General features: G+C 41.1%; 1 protein-coding gene across 1 annotated transcript in view; it reads right to left on the bottom strand.

The window, feature by feature from the left end:
* Window positions 1-22,830, bottom strand: part of TOPAZ1 (testis and ovary specific TOPAZ 1) — a 54,315-nt gene that overhangs the window by 7,992 nt on the left and 23,493 nt on the right. The window contains exons 9-17 of the mRNA XM_063147601.1: window positions 17,272-17,335; window positions 15,818-15,969; window positions 11,853-11,945; window positions 10,056-10,162; window positions 7,651-7,717; window positions 6,422-6,596; window positions 4,319-4,419; window positions 1,938-2,103; window positions 802-966 (exon numbers count right to left, since the gene is read on the bottom strand). Coding sequence (XP_063003671.1) covers window positions 802-966; window positions 1,938-2,103; window positions 4,319-4,419; window positions 6,422-6,596; window positions 7,651-7,717; window positions 10,056-10,162; window positions 11,853-11,945; window positions 15,818-15,969; window positions 17,272-17,335 — 1,090 coding nt within the window. The remainder of the gene's footprint in view (window positions 1-801; window positions 967-1,937; window positions 2,104-4,318; window positions 4,420-6,421; window positions 6,597-7,650; window positions 7,718-10,055; window positions 10,163-11,852; window positions 11,946-15,817; window positions 15,970-17,271; window positions 17,336-22,830) is intronic.

Genomic DNA, 22,830 nt, shown 5'->3' with positions numbered 1-22,830 from the left:
ACTTATAGCATAAAGAGAATACCATTTTATTTTAGTATCAGTCAAATAATGCTTTCAGATAGGGGGAAATTGCATTTCCTTACCATTGCTCTGCTTCCTGCTTCTCTTCCACATTTGAAACGAGCTGAATTACATGGAAAGACAGCAGTGACCATGTGGCTTGTAATGTAAAACCTCCCAGCTCATATAGTTGAATAGAAATAGCTCCCTCTAATAGTTGCTTTATAGAGCAACTTTCAGAAGAATTGGGTTTTCCAAGGTTTATTTTTAACTGGGAAAAGAAGTGGGAGACGCGCAAGAGGCTCATGACGTTGTCAAAGAGCTCCATCAGACGAGCATTTTATTGCATGCTTGTTACTGGGCACTTACGGATTTTTGTGGGTCCGCCTCAAGACGTTGTCTGCCTTTTGTGTGCCTTCCGCCCCTTCTGACCTTCACGCAACAAAAAACCACCCCAGTAAGACCAAGTTATTTTTTGAGATGGAACTTGCCGCTATCTCCTACTGTGTGCAGGAGAAGCAGCACAATCAAAACTGCTCGCTGAATGGGCCACGTGCACATTGTTTACTTCCTCTTTCCTCTCCCTTGAGAATGAAAAAGTAATGAGAGACAAACATGTGGGTGGAGAAGCAACAGTGAGGAAACGCGATTTCCCCCTGTGTGATCATGCTCAAAATGACCTGCAAACTTCCGTGAGTGGCCAGTCATGAGTGTGCTATAAATCATTCATTTAAAGCAGCCCAGTATAATATCTGAGCCACATAAACATTAAGTATTGAAGATGGAAATATAAATACTTACCACAAGAATTCTGAATTCCTGGCAGATTTTGCAAGGCTTCAAATGCCTCCCCATACTGGCTCTTTGTGATGTATTCAGATGCTATTGTACATAGCAAATTATGTCGCTTGAGGACGTCCATTCTATCACAAGGCCACGATAGTGTATTTATTACCCAATTTGACTCTGGAGAAATTAATACTGATGTTTTAAAAGCTGTTAAAACAAGGCCATGAATACTGACAAAAGAAAAGCTATAAGTCTTAATCCTCAACAATGCTGTACCATGCACCTCCCCTGGCCATCTCACTGTACCTGGGGTTTAAAAGTCACCTGGTTCTGCTACTGTGTGACTTCCGGGAAGCTCACTGTAGTCAGGAGGAACAGCCTCCTGCTAGAAGCCATAAGTCCATATATGCTCTACTCCTTAGAGAGCTGCTGCTGAAAAAGTTGTCAAAAGGATCACTGAAAGCAGCACAGGAGCAGGGAAGCGGCAGCTGGGATTCAAAAGAGCTGAGAGCACCCAGGGAACATCTGCTGCACAGCACCCTGCCATTCTGTGGGACATGGTTTGGAACAGGTCCTTAATCTCACAGAATGTTGCAGAAGTAATTACGAAAAATTGCTGTGTTAAAAACCATCTGACTCATGGATCTAACATTTCTCCATCTTAACAGCACATGAAATGTGTGGGACACCAGATTTCAGATGACTAAACAGTTGTTCTCCTTTCTTTATACTGTTATTAGTTTCAATATATTTTAATTATGTTTCTAAACTAGGCCAGCAAATTCTCAAAAAATGTAATTATAAAACGTGAACTTAAGCTATGTGTTTTTATTCTTTTCACCCTATCCCTTTTGTTTATATCTTTTAGATTGTAAGCCCAAGGGCAGGGAATGTATTGTTTTTATTGATCATATGTAAGCCACTCTAGGAGTCTTTTGGGTTGAATAGTGGGATAATAATGAGAGAGAGAGAGAGAGAGAGAGAGAGAGAGAGAGAGAAAGAGAAAGAACATGGGGGGAGCAGCAGCTATGTCAGCATTTGGATCTCTTAACGTGTTTTTTGCTATATTGTTAAATCCCAACAACTGAACCTCCTACACACACTTGTATCATTTTGAGCCTTGTTCATTTTTGTTAATACAAATTTACCTTTCAGTATCCATATTGCTCCATGTAGGCTCCCACATTTGAGAAAAATTTCCACGGCAACATTAACGATGTGGCATCTTGATGCTAATCTCTCCTGACCAAGAAGTCCTTTCGAAAATGTGAAATGTATCTTTAAAGCATGAAGCAAATCCAGTACCTTCTTGGCCTATGATAGAAAGGGAGAAAAGCAGGATCGAGAATTACTACAGCATCTGTCTCTTGCCTTAGAACACTCATTCATGTGTAGCGCTGTATGTTCCTAAGCACAGGCTTTTTGTCTTAGCAATTGTTGACTCCCAGAACAAATCATTTTTAAACATTATACAAATTTATATACCACTTTTCGCAAAAGCAGTGAACATAAAATATAATGGCATAAAAATATTAAATATAACAATAAAGTAACAGAATTAAAATTAATCAGCGATAAAACTGCATCCTCTAATGCGCATTAAAGTCCACAGCTGGCTGGGTCACACTTCAGGTAAAGCCTGCGTGAAGAGATGTATTTTGAGATGTCTGAATGTCAAACCTGTGGAGGCCTGTCTAATGTCAATTAGTAGTGTTCCAGAGACTGGGTGCTGCAATACTGATTGCTCTACTACAAGTGGCACCCTCAGAAGTGCCAAAGTTGGAAAATTATGGTCTCAAAAGTATCAGTTTATCCAAATTCCAATGCATTCCTTTAACACTGGACATGCTCTTCCGCCTATAATTTAATTCAAGATTATGGATTTATATGCAAATATTGCACCTACATGGTTTGCATTTCTCAGACTAGCTCTAAAGGCAACTGCTATGTCAGTAGATGTTCAACAACTGCCAAATTGTCTGGAAATTTTAAAAATGATTATGCAATTTACGAAACAACATCCTGGTTCCTGAATCTTGACTTGAGCAATTCATTTGGCTGGGAATTTCCAAGTTAGAACAAAGTATACATGCTCCAACAGCAGAGCATGGATCATCTCAATATGCCTTTTAAAAAACCAAATTACAACTCCATCTATTGAGGGGGAAAAGAACCTTGCCTCATAAATTACCAATTTAAAAATTCAAACCAATCAATTTTGAAAATTGGGATGCCCAACTCCGCAACCCATCATGCACATTTTACTGAAGGAAAGGGAGCATGGCATGCTACCTCCCACTATAACACACCCCAATTTCCAAAAATGTGCATGCACCCTGGAAATTACTTAGCCGTAATGAAGTTAATTTAGAATTGTTTTTGCAACTGTTCACAAGTGTTACTTAGAATTGCTGATCCATTTCTGATTAAGCCCAAGTGGAGATTGCTAATGTCTACTCAGAAGTGGATGCTTTCAGATGGAAGGTTCCTTGCACTAACAATCAAAAGGCACTGTGTTAGTGATCAGTTTTAACTGCCTTAATTGATTTTTTTCTTGTAAGAAAAAAAAAGACAGAACCAGCAGTGGGAAAACAGGAGGCTACAAATGGAAGTAATGACATCTGGACCCACTATAAAATTCTGTGAATGAGGCAGTGCGATTGCACAATAAAAGCCTTGTCTGGAAGCATCTTGTTCCCACAAAGGTGCTGTTATGCAGTCTTATTTGACAGGCATGCCCAGCCAAAGTTGAAGTCGCATTTGACTTAAGCAGGAAGGGTAAGCACATGTTTAGAGTCTTTCCCAATAAATCCAGTGGGACTTAAGTGTGTTTAACTTCGGCTGGGTTGGGCGTTTTATCTTGTATCTTTCTGAAAGCTTGTGACTTCTAGAATGTTTTGCTGTTTCAATAAACACTGGAAATCAACAAGACTTTGAAACCTAGTAACTTACATTCTATTCCTTTCCTTCCAAAATTTGAATTTCCAATTGGATATTGCCATGCTTTCCCATCTTTTAATTGTATATATGAGATTCAAAGCAGGGCAAAGCCATATTAGAATCATTTTAGGAATGTAGGAGTTATCCATGTAATATTTGAGCAAAACACATATGTACCATGGCATGACCAGCAGAGGCATGGTATTGAACCCTTTATCATGCTACCACTTTCAAAATATGCAACAGTGAAGAATTACACCAGAAGAATTTCCCCTTACATCAGCCTGTTTCGAGAGAAATGCAAGTCTTCTCTTAGTTTTCTGGAGCTTTAACTTTTCCTACATAAGAATCTCAAGCTCATCTTCAGGAAAAGGAATAACTGGCTACTTACCTCATACTTAAAAGTGTTATGAGCATAGTAGCATTAGTTTGAGACTTGTTCCTGTGCACTAGTGCATATAAAAGTTACAAACATTAAACCCATATGTGAACTGGCCCTAAGCATACTAAATAAATATGGCATATATATACTTCCCCCAAATTTAACACTTCAGTTAGAGAACTAGTATAAGGTAACTCAGTAGAATACCTGTAACCATTGCTGTATTTTGTAATATGAAAACATAACACTGATACCAATCCTTCCCAATAATGTTGTATCTGCTTCATTGTGACGAGGATCAGCATTAACTAGAAAAGAAAAACTGCATTTAGTCATCTTTATTTAGATTTCTTTACATTATGTTTTTAAAGAAAGCAAAGCCAATGTAATGAATTTGTTTAGATCTGGGTAGGCAACTTGTGGCCCTCCAAGTGTTTTGGCTTACAACTCCCATCAGTCCTGACCGGCGTAGTTAACAGTGAGGGATGGTGGGAGTTGTGTTACTCCAGATGTTTTGGCCTACAAGTTACCCACCCTCGGTTTAGATAAAACAGTTTCAATTAAGATGATGCTTCCACTGAGGTCTCATAAGAAAAATATTTCTCTATATTGTACAGAATATTCAGAGCAATACCTGGTGTGTAAATTGCACATTTCCTGGCAATTGCATGTACCACCAAATACATTCATAGGCCTTTCCTATATTTTAAGTCCCTTTTGTCCCTTCTAGAGAAAGTTTCTGCCTAGAGGTACAGGGAGGGGAAGAGAACTGAACTGCCTGTTCAGTTTAAGAAACATCCTGAAATACTCAGTCAATTAGCTTCAAGTGTTTTGCTTATAGAACCCTACACATAGACCCGGTTCACATGTGATGGCAAATTGTAGGCTAATTAAACCAATATTTGCTAGGCACAAGCAGGAGAAAACTCCTTCTGGCGCACTTCTCACGTCCGCTTTCTATAAATAACCTATGATCAGCCTGTTGTAGGGTATTTGCATGATCTTCAAACCTGGAGTGCTGGGTTGCTTAGGGGCTAAACAAACCAGTGGTTAACCCATGTGGGGTTAACCACTGGGTTTGTTGTGGGGTTAACTGCTGGGTTTAGATCCTAAACAACGTAGTGCTTTGGATTTGCAAGTCACGCTCACAACCTATGAATGGGTCGACTGTGGTTTATTTATAGTAAGCGGAAGTGAGGCGTGCAGCAGAGACAGCCTGCTTGCTCCCGTGTAAATTGCCTTGTAGTGTGGGGTGATGCCTAAACCTTTTAATTCAAGGACTCCAAAAGGCACAAAGACAGTGGCTCTCAAGGTTAAGGGTTAACCCCAAAGGCTACATCCAATACGCCAAAAATACAGAGAGATGGGCTGGGGAACCAGTGGCCCACTGGCCTAATTTCATGTTAGATGCCACACAAACACAAATAAATACAGACAGGGAGAGGGGCAGGAGACAGAGAATGAATAAGAGGCACACTGATTTCCTTCAGCTAGCATAATAGTGTCTGCATTAAGCACAATCAACACTTTCCTATATACAATGTAATCCAAGAATCTTTAGCCACCAACCTATAAGAGACAAATGGAACATGGTAAAATTACTGGGGAACAGCTCTGCACATACTCAAATGACCTACTAGACTGAGATTAATACTAAAAAAAATCATGTACACAGTGTATTGGACACCAGTTCATTTCCTACCCTTAGCCATGACGCTATAACATAGGTGCTGGTGATGTGGGCAACTGCAAGCTGATCTCATACAGCTTCATGGAAATATCAAGTAACACCCTCTTAAGATAAATTAATATAAGAATCAACATAGTCCCAGATAACCCCCTTATAATAGAAGATGAACATGGCTTGGCAGGCCATATATACAGTAGCTGCGACCTGTGTGTGTATTCCCCTGGCTGGGGTAAAGTCCCAATAAGAGAATTAGAACGTCTGGAAAATGGGAGGATTCTTTCCCATTCTATGGCAAATGTTTCTCTGCTCAGGGATAAAGGTCAGGTGGAACTGGGGGAGGGGATGGAAGCAGGCTGATAAAAGTTAAGAGGACTTTCTGTGGATCCTCCCTTTAACATTTTCTTGCTGCCTGTACCCCATTCTCTAAAAGTCACTGGGTAGGTTTGCCTACCTGGGCTGTATTCCAGGCAGTTAAGTACTTGCATGGATGCACCTGGGGGAACTAATGGTTGTTGAATTAAAGCAGAAATGACATTTTTGATGAAGCACACCTAATTTTCATTAAAGCTTTTTCTTTGTGTGTGACTCCAGAATAATTGGCTATATTCTACAAATTTTACCTGCAGTTGCAAATTCACAAAAAGGAATGCCTGGGGTCTGTGTCTTCACGGAACTGGCTAGAATGTTAGCAATGCACAATGAGTACTTTTCGAGGTCACCAACATTTTCACACCCTCTTCTCACGTTAATGTATAAAGTTCCCAATTTAGCCCAGTCACCTTTTTCTTTACAATGCTGTTCAAAAAGTGATAAAAATGTAAATAGAATCACAATTTATAATGGCTCAAGCACAAATATGATAAACCTAATATGCAGTCATGCACAACTAAATTCATTAACACGGATTTTGTTTGCCACTGGGTCATTGGGCAGCAACTAAATTTCATGAGATCTTTCACATTATTATACAAACCAAGCACCAAAATAATTATTGTATTAAGATTTGAAATAATTGCTTGATAATGAATCAAGTCTTCCAATTAATGTAGAAAAATGAATTTTGATCAGATATTATTCAGAGCTCTCTGTAAAATGGAATCTGATTTTGAAATGTTGGGAATGCTTTAAAAAAAAGTCTTAAATTCATTGCATTAGAATCTATTAAACATCTTAGTTTGGTACTAAAAGTGGGTACTATTAAGTACCAGACAAATCAGGTTTAGACAAAATGTGCAAATGATTTGTCTCCTTGCTAACAGTAGCCTCTCTTAATACCAACAAAGATGCTGAATACCAAGATGTTTGCATTTCTGTTTGCATTGTGTTGTTTTTTAGACTTGCAGCCATAGAGGCTACAATCTGCTTCAGGACAGGGTTTTTAATTTGTTTTCCTCCAGCAGGTTTTCAGCTGAAAGCTGCCTACAAATTATTGAACAAAATTATGGGTGCCAATGGCCATGTTGACTTTTTATATACATACTGATCCCAGCTCCTATGCTGCCCAGAAAACTAAGCCAATTCTGCCCCTTGCTTATGAATGCTGGCAAAAGCCATAACAGCAAAGATTTAAGCATGAGCTGGATAAACAAGGGACATTTTATCAGTGTTTTTGGACTTTGAGGTCTTTAAAGTTTATTTTTCACATTTAATATTTTCACAACATTTCTTTGTGAAGGGAAAATGATTACTTCTCTAATACTGGATAGCAAAGAACTAGTATATCATAAAAAGTTTTACGCAGAAAAAAGGCCTATTCATTCCCATAGATCTTACTTTTATATGATTTGGCAAGTATCACAGTTAATTATCCTCTCAAACCTGCTTTCAAAACAAAGTGTATATACTGTACCTGAAATTCAGCAGCTGCTGATTCAAAGTCACAAAGGCTGGTCTTGTGGAAATGTCTTCCCTGAAATCTTAAGAACAAACTTAATATAGTCATCTGTTCTTTAGAAATCTTGGGGTCTAATATAAACAGTAACAACTAAAATTCCTAATCATTATCTCTTCATCTCCCTAAACCAAAAGTCCGTAACATATATAACACTGCAGTCAAAATAGGATCCCATACTTGTCATTTGCAACACGTGTACAGAGAAATTAAGAGAAGCAGTGAAACACACAAGTTTAGAAGTGTGCACCTGAATACTTTGAAATATTGCAGAGAATTTGAGGGCACAACTTTCTGCTTTCAGAGTACTTTAAACATCGGCAGAGGATGCTGGTGATAAGGATGACCACAATGGTGGTGTGAGAGAGTTACTGCTCAAACAGTAGAGGCCCCTGCTGTTTCCTCACTTTCCTACTTGTTAGCTGTAGGTGCCTGAGATTCGGTCTCTATAGCAGCATTTGTACTCTTACTGGAGTTAGTGGTTAATTAAGAACCAGTACAAAGAAGCTTGAGGAGGCAAAAGAGGGATATATGAAAATTACACTTTGGAAATTAAATTGGCTGAATAGGATATGCATTTGCAAGGTCCAAAATATCACACCTCTAAGTAGATTTTCCCTGAGAAGGAATTCCTTGACTTAGAGATACATGGGGCTTTTAGTTGCAGAGATGCTCCTAGGGGATTTGGGAGACAGAGGGAGATCAAGTAGAAAATCTCACACTGAAGTAAAAGGAGAAAGCAATTTCTTAAATTCTTAGTTCTGGATTTTGCTAGCATTGCTTTAATATATATTGCCTGTCACTGGTAGCGGCCATAACCCAGGGCAACATTTGGAAAGTTGTGGGAGGGGCCATAGCTTGTTGGTAGAGCACTGACTTCTGGTGACAAGGAAAGTTTCCTGCTTTTCCAGGTACCTGCTCTATTTCTGGCACACCCATTTTATACAAAGCAGTAGATACTTCCCTATAGATTCTGAGTGGAAGATGCATCTGTGCAGCTTGTGGGTTTTGCTGGGGTTTCCTCCAATTCTTGCTTTTCCTGCCTTCAAAACAGAGGTGAGGAACCTTTTTTCTCTATAGAGGGCCACGTTCTCTTGGGGGTAATCTGTCAGGGTTGTTCGTGGGTGGTGGGTGGGGGCACCCCTTTCACCTTCCTTCTGCCACACCCTTTTCCCTTCTTGCCTAGTAGCCTGCCAGGCGAGGGGATAGGGCTCTTGCCAGAGGTTTGAACTAATCATTTGCAGATATTCTCCCCCTTTCTATTCTCCCCATAGAAGCTTTTTATCCCATGATTTTATCAGGGCTATTGCTTTCAGATTCTTTGTGGGATTAAGATAGGCCCTTTATATGCACTTCCTTTCTCCCATTTTTTGCCTTTTATCTGAAAGTTCTATATGTTTTAAAATACAGCCACTAAATGGCGCTGTTGTTATAGTGCCATTTCCTATTTACATGGATGACTTCATACTGCTTCTTTTTATTAGTTAATTATTTCTGTTTCATATTAACCCATGGAAATGGTCAGAAGCACAGGAATCGCTAGTGGTTGATGATGTCATTTAAAGGAACTGCAAATTTCTGTGAGTAACCAATCTCAATTGCAGGATAAAAGCCCCATGTAGAGAAACCCTATTATTCTCAGTATCTTGGCTTCCCTCCAGTTCTCTGCCTTCCTTCTGGACTCCCCCACCTGCATGAGATTAGACTGATTGCTGCTAGATATGTACCACCGATTCAAAACAATTAAACTCTTCCAAGAATTAATGACCTGATTCAGACATAACCATAGTCTGATAACAAGATGAAAATTGTGCCTGCAGGCTCCCTCCTCCCCTTCCCCTCTTGCACTATAATTAAAAACTTCCAAGGTTTGTTACCCATTACATCTTGACCAGGAACCAGTGGTTTAACCAGGGTCTAATTCTTGTCTCGGATTTTAGTCTGTAGTCCATGATTAAACCAGTTTCGCAGTTTAGAAAAAAAAGGGAAAAAAAGGGGAGGGGGAATGATGGTTTAACAAAACCCAGAAAGAGCTTTTTTGTTCCCCAGCATTCATTTTATCACATTGTATACACTCATTTCAGAAGTGATACTGCTACATTTTATCTGTTTTTGAACAGCATGCCCTCCTCAATATAAGGCAGCTTCCAACATACAAAAAGAAATTAATATACCATCAATAATACACCATATAATACAAATACAATAAAATACCAAATAATAGAAACTGCACTTACTAAAATGAGAAATACTTTATAACATATATAGATTCACCTTTTCCCAAGGTTTTATGGCACCCATATTTGGGAAAGCATTTATCTATTAGTTGTAATATAATATAACTGTTTAGGAAAAGTACATACTTGGACAAAAAGGTGCTTATTTCCTGACTGGAAACTTGTAGAAGATTTAGAAGCTTGGTGATATAGCCAACATGCTCATATTCAAGAACCATTCCAGCGTCAACAAGCTATGGTAGCAAAAACAACAATGCCTGAACATGAATACTCTGAGACTTCCTAAATAGAGGATACAATGCTCTGTAGAAGTGATACAATAGAAGCAGTTATATGACATATGTTTTGGATGAAGGAAATCTGGTGGAATGATTCCTTGGATAAATTCATGGAGATTTTGGAGGTGGATATCCATGGAATTTCTAACACCCAGCCAGCTTCTGCTTAACCCACAGTTGCACTGCCTCATTAAGTAATGTTTATTATAGTGTAACTATAGTAAAAGCCAGGTCTAATCTTAACATGAAGCAGTCACTTCAGCCACTGGATTCTAGATGGGATCCAAATTTCATGGCTCCAACAAGCATACTTCTATGTCATTTAACAGGACTATCATTTTGATATTATGCCCCAAGTACAAAAATAGCTAAGGCTAGTACTAACTGGATTGGATCCTTCCAAAGCTTTGATGCAGCCACAGCCTTTGTAGAGGTATGTAGAAGCTGGCATCAGCTTATGCCTGTGTGCAGGGGGACAACTCAAAATACCACCAAGCCCCGAAAACAATTCTTTCTCCAAATCATCTACCAATTTACAATTTAGATTTCAGCAGCAACCCTACTTACTCCCATCATATCTCAGAAAACTGCTTCCTCTTCCATTGTGGTTGTCAAGATCAACATATCACATTTCCAAACATACCAGGTCCATAATATTATAGGAACAGAAAGGCTTTCTTCATGATTGCTCCATATTCATAAAATGCTTTCATCTCTCTTTTGAAAGTCTAATATTCTTATGGGCTGGATTTTGGGTTGGAATCAGCATTTTAAAAGGTTTTTAGCCTAACGTAGCACTCTGTATACACTCTTCAGTAAGAAATAGTGTAAGAATAAAAATAAAGTTAAATAACATAATTTGTGAGATTGGTAAGGATAGGTTGCTTACCTGTAACTTTGGTTCTTCGAGAGGTCATCTGTGCACGTCACACATATAGGCTCTATCCTTGACCAAATTAACTGTCCACATTTTACAACAGTGCATACCTCGAGATATAATGGTGACAGCAGTCCATATTGCAGGGCAAAGCAACACCCTGGCAGACAGATTTAGCAGAGCAGCTGCCTTGATCTATGAATGGCAAATCCATCCACAGGTCATTTGCAAGGTTTTCAAGGTATGGGGAAAACTCTCCACAGAACTCTTTCAAGACAGCAGACAATGCAGTCTGCAGGCAGTTCTGCCGCAGAGCAGGACCAGGGCTGGGTTCAAGAGGAGATGCTTTCATTTGGAAATGGAGAAACCAATCCTGTTATCTTTATCTGCCATTTCCTCTGATCACAAGGATCCTAGCAAAAATAATGGCAGACAATATGGACTGCATAATGCTGACCCCTTGATGGCCCAGACAGGGGTGGTTTGGTACCAAGGCCGCAATGGAGTCACATGAGAACTGAGGGATTGGGCGGGAATCCTCCTAGGCATGTGCAGTGGAATGGTGGGGGAGGGTTCCCGCCAAAATTCTCAGCTATAGAAGACTCCCAAACTGAGGCTCCGCACAGGCAGAGCCCCTATGTCTGATGCACAGAGACCATGAAGCAGAATGTAATATATAGCAGAAGCATAAAACTAATACAGGAAGCAGAATCACTAGGAACAGGTGTTTTTTTTTAACATTTGGGATGGAATCAAACAATGTCATACCTTATAAGAGATGTCAATTAACTCAGGCACTACATCTCTTAATTTCATGGAAGCTGCATGTTCAAACACTTTGAGAAGTAAGTCTGCTGTTGGCTAAGCAAGAATAAATACCTTAAAATTAGAGCCAAATACATTAGGTACAATGAATTCATAAACAAAGTGTAAAATACAATTTTAATCTGAAATTTTGTAGGACTGAACCAATTTCATCAGTTTCATGAAGCTGCCTGGAAATTAATTGATTGGTTCAAATGGGGAAGCAAAGAAAACTTGAGCAACAATACAGTAAATGTTCCATTTCTATTGAGAATGAAGAGATGGATGCAGATGTGAGGCACAAACACCTAACTCTGATTGGATCATGATTCAACAATGCTTTTCATTAGCTTCTCCATGACCAACACTGCTTGTGGTGAGCAGGCCATATAGTGCTGAGTATCTCATGTCTTCATCATGCATGGATACTAGTAAAATGAAGCCAGGGATCTTGATCGTCAAGATATAAGGGCTTGCATCCTAAGTTGTGTGAACAGATACCCCTGGAGTGGCCCAGCCAAGTTCAATTGGTTATCGATATTCTGGCAAAAATCAAAACTGGCGATGGCCTACTGTGGTGGTCCGACCAGCTCTACTTGGGATTAGTACCTTATACCTTTAGCATTAGTAGCATTCTCCTGCTGGGCTTTGATGCAGATGCATTCAGAGACTTTCCAATTATAATATGGATACCTCATCAACAACAGTGTTGCACAAAAAATCCTGGACTGAGGGGTTTATTATATAAGATATAATATATCTTATTATTTTTATTCTCTCAATATTTTAACACTTAATTTTAACTTAAATTTAAATCTTACTGTTTTAACTCTGTATTTTAATCTTATATCAATTTTGCTGTGTGGTTTTATCCTGGTTGTGCTTTTTATACTGTATTTTGTAATTGTGCTTTTAACCTGTTGGTTGTTTTATTGTGGTTTTAATTTTTGTGAACCGCCCAGAGAGCTTCGGCTATTGGGCGGTATAAAAATGTAATAAATAAATAAATAAATAAAGATACCATAATCCAAAATTATAAGGAGGCAATCTACGTACCTTCCTATATAATCGTTTGAAGAACCATATGGTTTCAGTTTGAATTGGCTGTACTTCCACTGAACATTTGGAGCAGGGCTGTTCCAAGCAATGTCTGCATCACTGCTTTCCTGCAACCTACAACTGCCTGTATGTGTGGATGACTTTCAGTTGTGTTTTAAGTACTTTAGTATCTAGTTTTAAGTACTCTAGTGTCTAGCTGATATTGGTAGGTAGGCTGTCCTAAATGATTTAAAGTTCTCTCAAACCATTACTGTTTCTGTGCACTTATGCTGGAGGTGTGTGGCTAGCTTCCTAATCTGAAACTGAAATTGGGCCACACATCCCAATAGTTGCTGAGACCAAGTTCAAGTTGGTATTCCTGTAACAAACGAGCCTGCTAAAGGTAAACTATACCAAGGCACTAATATTCTGCAAGTGCTTTCCCCTACCCTATGTCTATGCTGCATATTTACAAAACACTAGACTCCTCTAAAGTGAATAATGGTTGACAGTGTCTAACTCTACAAGGTTTTGAAGAAATTGGAAACTATACATCTCCCAGGGCCATAATTGTGATTTAGAGCATATTTATACATCTCCTAGACACAGCCTCTATGAAGCGGTAGTTGAACCACCACTGAGCCTGCACTGCGCACTACTGTCTCTCTGATATGCTACTAAATGGCAATCCCTAAGAGACTACACCTCTTGTAACATGATCTTCACTTCACAATGGGAAAACCTCTTTGCTGCTCAAAGTTCTTTAGTTTTTAAACAACTGAAAGGAAGCCTTTACAGACTTGCCCATAAAATGGAAAAAAATAGTATCTGGGATACTGTTCATTCCACAGTGATTATTCTGTTCCACAGTGATTATTCTGCTTGTTATAAATGGTTCTAAGTCACAGGACTGTTTGGGAGCATACATCATTCACCAGCACAAGATGATAGCACGAATGATTCAAACAGAAGCACCTCTGTTTACTGTGGAACTCTTTGTGATCTCACTGACATATACAAAAATACCTGGACATGAGCAAATCTCAACTGATTCTGCAGTTTTTGATTTTTAAATTTCTCAGCTTCAGTTTGCACCCATTACTTTCCATTATCTCTAAATTAGAGGCTATTCATTCCCCAGACTATCGTGCTGGGGTCGGGGAGAGTTCTGTATGCTGGAATTAAAGGCAACAAATTTGCTGAACACGCTGGCAGTCCCAACTTTGTCATCTGACATGCAAGGGCCCCATTTAGTTTATTTTGCCCCGTCGTCAAATCTAAACTGATATAATGGCAAGAGTTGTGGGATGGCCAGAAAAATAAACAACCTCCTTGAGCTCAAACAATTATTTCATTGATAGTCAAATGTATCTCTTAGAAGCCACATATGGGATACAACCCTTGCTCAGCTAATTGGACACAGGGTTCACCCATTAGCACCTGTTGAAGGTGGAGGTACTATCAATTCTCCGCTCATTCTAAGGCATGTTCTGTTTAGGGACCATATTCGCTAAATGCTCACAATTGATTTTTTTTTTTTTTTGCAAAACCAGCCATCTGGATGGGCCTAGCTTCTTTTCTGGATAAAGCTAGCATGCTTTCTGTTGTCATTACAACAGAATAGATGTCCTTTTTTAAAGGGCTTGTTAATAAGACCTGGCCATTAACGTTTAAAACATAACCGGAATGGAAACACAGAGACAGCTGTTTGAACCATTATTTGGTGTAAAGTGCAATGTGGCCTTGATGCTGCTATGCTGTATTGTACTTACCAACCTACGTGTATTTGACTCAAAACTGGATCGGGACATTCCTGGTTCCAATGACATAGGCATGTGATTCTCTCTGCCACACTGTGTAAAACTATTTCTCTCAAATGTGTCTGTTACATATACCTGAACATTTATTTATTTATTTAAAACATTTATATCCCGCCCTATATCAATAAGATCTCAGGACGACGTACAGATAAACATATACCACTGGTCATTTGATACATTTGAAATTGGCTCTGCAAACGCTCATGCTAAAAGAAATGTGTCAGTCTTTGAACTGCCAGCAGCTTCTTTTGATAACTCAGATTAACAGAGCTACCCTTCTGAAATTCATCTTAAATTTCTTCCAATGAATGGAAGATTGCAACAGAGTATTATATTTTTAAACAAATTAGAGCTAAAAGGAAGACAGTCAGGCCATAGCTAGATGAGGGGGTGGTAAGACGACGATCTCATGATTTTATGATTGTGAGATTGTTGCCCTGGTCTATACGCAGCGCACGACATCATGGCCGCCATTTTGGTTTTTTTAAAAAAAGGGAAAGGAGAGCAGTAATGCTCAAACGAGGGGTAAGTTAAAAAAAAAACTCGCCCCCACCCCACCCCCGATGGGCACAGAGCTCCTGAGGAGCTCTGTGCCCCATGCCTGGCTCCTCATGGTTGAGGAGGTGGGACAACCCGCGATGCCCAACCACACATTCTGTGGTCTCGGGATTATCCCGAGACTGCAGAAAAAGCAGGATTAAAGGGTAGGGCCAAATCCTCAGCCAAGGGAGGGATCATCCCTCCCTGCTCCTGGGATCCCCTGTGTGTCATGTGGACGCACGGGGATGATCCCGGGATATAGGCCTGGTCTAGCCATAGCTGAATAGAAGATGAACAACACAACAATTTTACTTTATTTTAAAAGCTTATTCAGTGTCACAGAAATCAGGGGAATAAACACACCTATTCTTTAAAAAATAAAACGTTAAAAATTTTTTTTGCATTAGGTAATTTTTAAAAATTGTCTTATGATTTCCAGATGAACACCTCAGAACCAAAACCCTAATGGTAAACAAAACTGAGAATTTATTGCAATAAACCCATGGTAAATCATGTGAGAAGGTTACTTACCAATATCTTAATCAATATGCTAGTATGTACTACATGAAATAGCTCTTTCAGCAAACAGGACTGGAGCAAAGATGTTAGCAAGTTATTTAGCATTTGTGAATCCAAATGCACCACAGGAATACCTTCTTTGTAGTAATCTGTAAATATTTGTACTAAAGAAAATGGGAAACGTTAAGTGTGAGATTATTAAAATGTTTTACATAACTTACTACTGAAACCTCAATTAGCACAACGTCATTTTAAAAATGCAAACAAGTGTAAAAATGATGCAGTAGAAATTCATTTACTAGACAAGGGGATTTGTAATAATTAGAGCATGATTTTTCTCCACAAGATATGAAAAGCTACTCAATTTCATATAAATCAGTATTATTTCAGTATATTGGGTGAAAACATCAGATTAGTTTCTTTTACTGTACAGCAACTATTCTAGTAAATTATGGATCTGAAAATATTCAAATCTCAAGCTGAGACAGCTAAGGATTAATTGAACATTTCAATTTCTGCTGCACTTAATATAACTGGTTCATGTCTTCACCTAAATTGAAGGAAAGGATGTACTGGAAGCAGCTAACAAATCATAAATCTCATCAAGTCTGCCTTTACATAGAAATTCCAAGAACTCTTTATTTTGGACTGATGCAGTTTCATGAATACTACCTTGAAGTATAACATATGGTTCCCTGCAACAACTGCATATCACTGTGCCAATGTTGTATAATAAATAAGCTCTAATAAATCTTGCTTTTTCCATATGAAGTATAGTCCATAAACCAAAAGAACTTCAAGAGTTTACACCCCCAACAAAGACCATTCAAGTTGGAATTCTAGTTCTGATTATAATTTCTTGATGTAGAACATTCATCCTCAGATATATGACTATGGATTTTAGCCTCTTTTTGGAATCTACACATTTATTTATTTCTTATATTTATATCCTGCTTTTTTCCTCCAAGGAACCCAAGGCGGCGTACATAATCCTCCTCTCCATGTTATCCTCACAACAACAACCCTGTGAGGTAGGTTGGGCTGAGAGTACGTGACTGGCTCAAAGTCACCCAGTGGGTTTCCATGGCTGAATGGGGTGTAGAACCCGGATCTCTCGACTCCTAGTCCAACACTTTAGCCACTACACCACACTGGCTCTCATAGTCTTAAAAACTGCAGCAGCACCAACATTCACTGCCAGAAGCCTAACAACTCATCTATCAAATTCCCATTGCCCACTATACAGGAACTTCTGTATTAGGATACAGGTTTAGAGACTATCGAATATTAACAGCCAGATTTCTACTGAACACAGTAAAGTATTTGTATAATTCCACAATAATCCTTGAGCTATTAATGGGATGTGTTATATGGGCTTTTACATACAGTCACCTAACAGTTAGTCCTTGCCAGTACTCAAGTTCAACATGTTGGTTTGTTACAATACTGAATATATTATATCTTACCTGCACGCTGCAGCAGAACTATTTCACCAATACTTATATATTTCTTAAGTATTTCACTGCAAAGCTAGAAAATCAAACCACAAAACTATTACACATTTCTAAAATTAAAGAATTCACAAAATTTTATAATGCAAATAATTTCTTTTAATGCACATCAATCTACACTTAGCATGATAGAAAATCAGTTGTCAAAAGCTGCAGTTATTCAAACAAATGACTGATTATTAAAGTTCATTGGCATATTGCTTTTTGGCCTGAAAGTTCTCCTTTGCTGAAGGAACTGTTGCATTTATTATGTAATAAATACGTTTATAGGCTACAATCCTAAATACACTTACTTGGAAGTAAGTTCCACTAAACCAGCAGGACTTTCTCCCAAGTAGATGCATTTAACATTGCTACAGTTGCAAGCTATGGCAGAATTCCCCAGCAGAGTAGTTGGAGCAGTAATGTAAAATCAAAATGCTGCGGAACAGCTGCTATGCTCTGATTAGGCTACACATAAGAACATAAGAAGTGCCCTGATGCTGGATCAGATCAAGGGTCCATCTAGTCCGGCACTCTGTTCACACAGTGGCCAACCAGCCATCGGCCAGGGATGAACAAGGCAGGACATGGTGCAACAGCACTCTCCCACCCATGTTCCCCAGCAACTGGTGCACACAGGCTTATTGCCTCGAATACTGGAGATAGCACACAACCATCAGGGCTAGTAGCCATTGATAGCCTTGGCCTCCAGGAACTTATCCAACCCCCTCTTTTGAAGCCATCCAGATAGTGTCATCATTACATTTTGTGGTAGCGAGTTCCATAATTTAACTATGTGCTGTGTGAAGAAGTACTTCCTTTTATTTGTCCTGAATTTCCCACCAATCAGTTTCATGGGATGACCCCAGGTTCTTGTATTTTGAGAGAGGGAGAAAAATGTCTCCCTGTTCACATTCTCCATACCATGCAATATTTTGCACACCTCTATCATGTCTCCCCTTAGCCTCCGTTTTTCCAAGCTAAACAATCCCAGTTGATGTAACCTTCCCTCATAGGGGAGATGTTCCACCCCCTTAATAATTTTAGTTGCACTTTTCAGTTCTTTTTCCAGCTCTATAATATCCTTTTTTAGGTGTGATGACTAGAACTGTATACAGTATTCTAAGTGTGGTCACACCATTGATTTGTATAAGGGCAGTATGATACCGCCCATTTTATTCTCAATTCCCTTTCTTATAATGCCTAACATGGAGTTTGCCTTCTTTACAGTGGCTGCACACTGGGTGGACATTTTCATCAAGCAGTCCACCACAATCCCAAGATCTCTTTCTTGTTCGGTCACCGCCAGCTCAGATCCCATCAGGTTATACATCCAGACATATATTGTTAAGTATGGAGAACTGCTGTATAGGATTCAACAATTGTGGACAATTTGTAAAAAATGAGTAATTTCTATATGGTACTGTATTCAATGTTTCACATTAAGTGTTTTTACCATTCTTAATACCCCTGTAAACAGAGATCTGCAAATTTTGGCTTGCCAAACCCATTATTTGTGATTGTCCCTTTCTCAGGTCCTGTATCATATAGAGAATACAGGAAATGGAGGCTGGCTTTGTCCTTCTGCTGAGCTTTTGCAGAATGCGAAGGCAACACCTTGTTGCTGACATCTCCCACAAAAACCCAACAGGAAAATGGGGGGGGACACCACCCCTCCCTTCCTCCCATCAAGATCTCTGTGAAGAAAAAAAGCTACTTCTCGTTTCTTTCTTCATATTCCATTGTGGAAACAGAGATGATTTGTCTCCTACAAGTTGGGCTCTTGCAAAAGACACCAATAGTAGTTTCCCACTACCTCTTGCAAAAACCCAAGAAGAGATGGACCACCACGTTATTTATTCTTTCGTCCATGGAGAGCTTGGGGAAGGCAAAGATAGTTTCCCCCCTTTCCCTTGTGTTTTCTCATGAAACAGCAGCAAGACACTGCCAACATACACAAACACCAAACACATGGGAACTACACCATCTCTTTCATGATGAAGAATGGGGAAGAGAGGGAGAGGTGCTTTCTCTCCTTGGAACTGGCTATGACAGAAAGTGCACCAAAAACTCACTGTTGCTGCTTCCTCCTACAAAATCCCCAATGGTAAGTGAAAGAAACTATCCATTCTCTCCCAGGAGCAGGGCTCTTGCTGGAAACATTATGGCTCTTGCCAGATGCGGGAAGGGCACTTCCTTGTGAGCAGGCAAGTAAAATGATGGAACGCTGCTGGTGATGTAGGTTAAGCTGAGGTAGGGGGAGGAACAGGCCAGATAAGGAGAAGAGGGGACAGATTCCTTACAGCTAACCCCTCTTCTAGTCCTTCCCCCAACCAGATGGTTCCTGGCGGCCTTATCAGCTTGCTCTCGGGTCTGGTGCTGCTGCTGCTGAATGCCAAGTCAGTCCAAAATAAAATCTCTCTCATCCATGATCTGATTGTGGATGAGGGGGCTGACCTGGTATGCATCACTGAGACCTGGGTGGGTGAACTGGGTGGGGTTGCTCTCACCCAGCTCTGCCCTCTTGGGTACTCAGTGCAGCACCAGCACAGACTTGAGGGCTGGGGAGGGGGGTTGCCGTGGTCTATAGGAATACAATCTCCCTCTCTAGGCTTCCTGTTCAGTCGAGTGCTGGTCTGGAGTGTTTGTACTGTGTGTTGGGTACTCGAGACAGATTAGGGATTCTGCTGGTGTACCATCCACCCCGCTGCCCCACAGTCTCCCTGCCTGAGCTGACGGAGGTTGTCTCGGACCTGGTGTTGAGGACCCCCAGGATGGTGGTTCTGGGGGATCTCAACTTCCATGCCGAGGCTGCTGTATCCGGAGCGGCTCAGGACTTCATGGCTGCCATGACAACCATGGGGCTGTCTCAACATGTCATCGGCCCAACACATGCAAAGGGACACACGCTTGATCTGGTTTTCTCGACTGGGCAGGAGGATGGTGATCTGGAAGTGGGGGAACTAACATCTACCCCCTTGTCATGGTCGGATCACTTCCTACTGAGGTTTAGACTCTCGGGGGCCTTTCCCCTCTGCAAGGGTGGGGGGCCTATTAAAATGGTCTGCCCCCGGAGGCTAATGGACTCCGATGGATTCCAGAGGGCTCTGGGGGATTTTCCTGCTGATACGGCCGGTGCTCCTGTCAAAGCCCAGGTCGCTCTGTGGAATGCAGAGATGACTCGGGCGGTTGACACGATCGCGCCCAAGCGTCCTCTCCCTCTGAGCAGAGCCCGGTCAGCTCCTTGATATACACCTGAGCTGAGGGCGATGAAGCAAGAGGGGAGACGGCTAGAATGCAGGTGGAGGAAAACTCGTGCTGGGTCTGATCGAACACGGGTTAGAGCTCACTATTGAGCCTACTCTGTGGCGGTGAGGGTGGCAAAGAGGCAGTTCTTTTCCACCAGCATTGCGTCTTCTCAGTGTCGTCCGGCGGAGTTTTTCCGGGTGGTTCGCGGCCTGTTACACTCTGGGCCAGCGCGAGAGATGATGGAACCCTTGGTAGCACGCTGTGACGAGTTTGCACGGCACTTTGAAGATAAAGTCGCTCAGAGTCGTCATGAATTGGACACCACACTTAATGCAGCACCACTAGTAGAGGCGTTCAGAGCGCCATCCGGTTCAGTTTTATTGGATGAGTTTCAGTCATTGAGGCCCGAGGATGTGGACAAGGTGCTTGGCCAAGTCCAGTCGACCACCTGTGTGCTTGACCCTTGACCCTCGTGGCTCATTACATCAAATAAGGAGGGGATCGCCGGCTGGGTCCAGGAGGTTGTAAATGCCTCCTTGAGAGAGGGAGTGGTGCCGGCCTCTTTAAAAGAGGCGGCAATTAGACCACTCCTGAAGAAGCCTAATCTGGACCCGGAAGATGTTAACAACTACAGGCCGGTGGCTAATATCCCTTTCCTGGGCAAGGTGCTTCAGCGGGTGGTTGCAGGACAACTCCAGGCACTCTTGAATGAAACGGATTATCTAGATCCATTTCAATCGGGTTTCAGGCCTGGTTTTGGAACGGAAACTGCCTTGGTCGCCCTGTGGGATGACCTCTGTCGGGAGAGAGACAGGGGGAGTGCGACCCTGTTGATTCTCCTGGACCTCTCAGCGGCCTTCAATACCATCGACCATGGTATCCTTCTGGATATGTTGTCTGAGCTGGGAGTTGGAGGTACTGCGTTGCAGTGGTTCCGCTCCTACTTGGATGGCCGATTCCAGAAGGTGGTGCTGGGGGATTATTGCTCTGTGCCGTGGCTCCTAAGCCATGGGGTTCCGCAGGGCTCTATCTTATCCCCTATGCTGTTTAACGTATACATGAAGCCGCTGGGGGAGGTTATCCGGAGATGTGGACTGAGGTGTCATCAATATGCGGATGATACCCAACTCTACCTTTCCTTTTCATCAAACCCAGGTGAGGCAGTGACTGTTCTGAACCAGTGCCTGAGCACGGTAATGGACTGGATGAGGGCTAACAAACAGACTCAATCCAGACAAGACGGAGGTACTGTTAGCGGGTGGTTTATCTATCCGGCGAGGTGATGTTTGCCCTGTCCTGGACGGGGTTGCACTCTCCCTAAAGGATTGGGTCCATAGTTTGGGGGTGCTCTTGGATCCAGAACTGTCACTTGAGGCACAGGTGAACTCAGTGGCAAAGAGCACCTTTTATCAGCTTAGGTTGATATACCAACTACGCCCTTATCTGGACAGAGATAGCCTAGCTACAGTTATCCATGCTCTAATAACCTCTCACTTGGATTACTGCAATGCGTTATACGTGGGGCTGCCTTTGAAAACGGTCCGGAAGCTTCAGCTGGTACAAAATAGGGCAGCCCGTTTACTAACAGGGACTGGCCGACGAGATCACATTACGCCAGTCCTTTTCCAGCTTCATTGGCTGCCAGTCCAGGTCCGGGCCCAATTCAAAGTGCTGGTATTGACATTTAAAGCCCTAAATGGTTTGGGGCCAGGTTATCTGAAGGAACGCCTCCTCCCATATGTACCTACCCAGACCTTAAAATCATCTACAGGGGCCCTTCTCCGTGAGCCCCTGCCAAAGGAAGTGAGGCAGGTGGCTACTAGGAGGAGGGCTTTCTCCGCTGTGGCACCCCGGTTGTGGAACGAGCTCCCCAGAGAGGTCCGCCTGGCGCCTACACTGTACTGCTTTCGTTGCCAGCTGAAGACCTTTTTATTCACTCAGTATTTTAACACTTAATTTTAACTTAAATTTAAATTTTACTGTTTTAACTCTATTTTAATCTTATAATCAACTTTGCTGTGTGGTTTTATCCTGGTTGCGCTTTTTATACTGTATTTCGTAATTGTGTTTTTAACTTGTTGGATGTTTTTTGTGGTTTTAATTTTTGTGAACCGCCCAGAGAGCTTCGGCTATTGGGCGGTATAAAAATGAATAAATAAATAAATAAATAATATCTGAATTGACAAACTGTAGTTATGGCCATTGTTCTATCTCCAGAGGCCACTACAGCCTAGATGTGGAAAAAGAAATCAGCTCTTAATTATGGTTTGTATGTTTGGAAGC

Source organism: Elgaria multicarinata, chromosome 1 (assembly GCF_023053635.1).
Source record: "Elgaria multicarinata webbii isolate HBS135686 ecotype San Diego chromosome 1, rElgMul1.1.pri, whole genome shotgun sequence".
Taxonomy (NCBI): Eukaryota; Metazoa; Chordata; class Lepidosauria; order Squamata; family Anguidae; genus Elgaria; species Elgaria multicarinata.
Note: the sequence above shows the minus strand (reverse complement) of the source record. Positions and strands in the feature narration are given on the sequence as shown.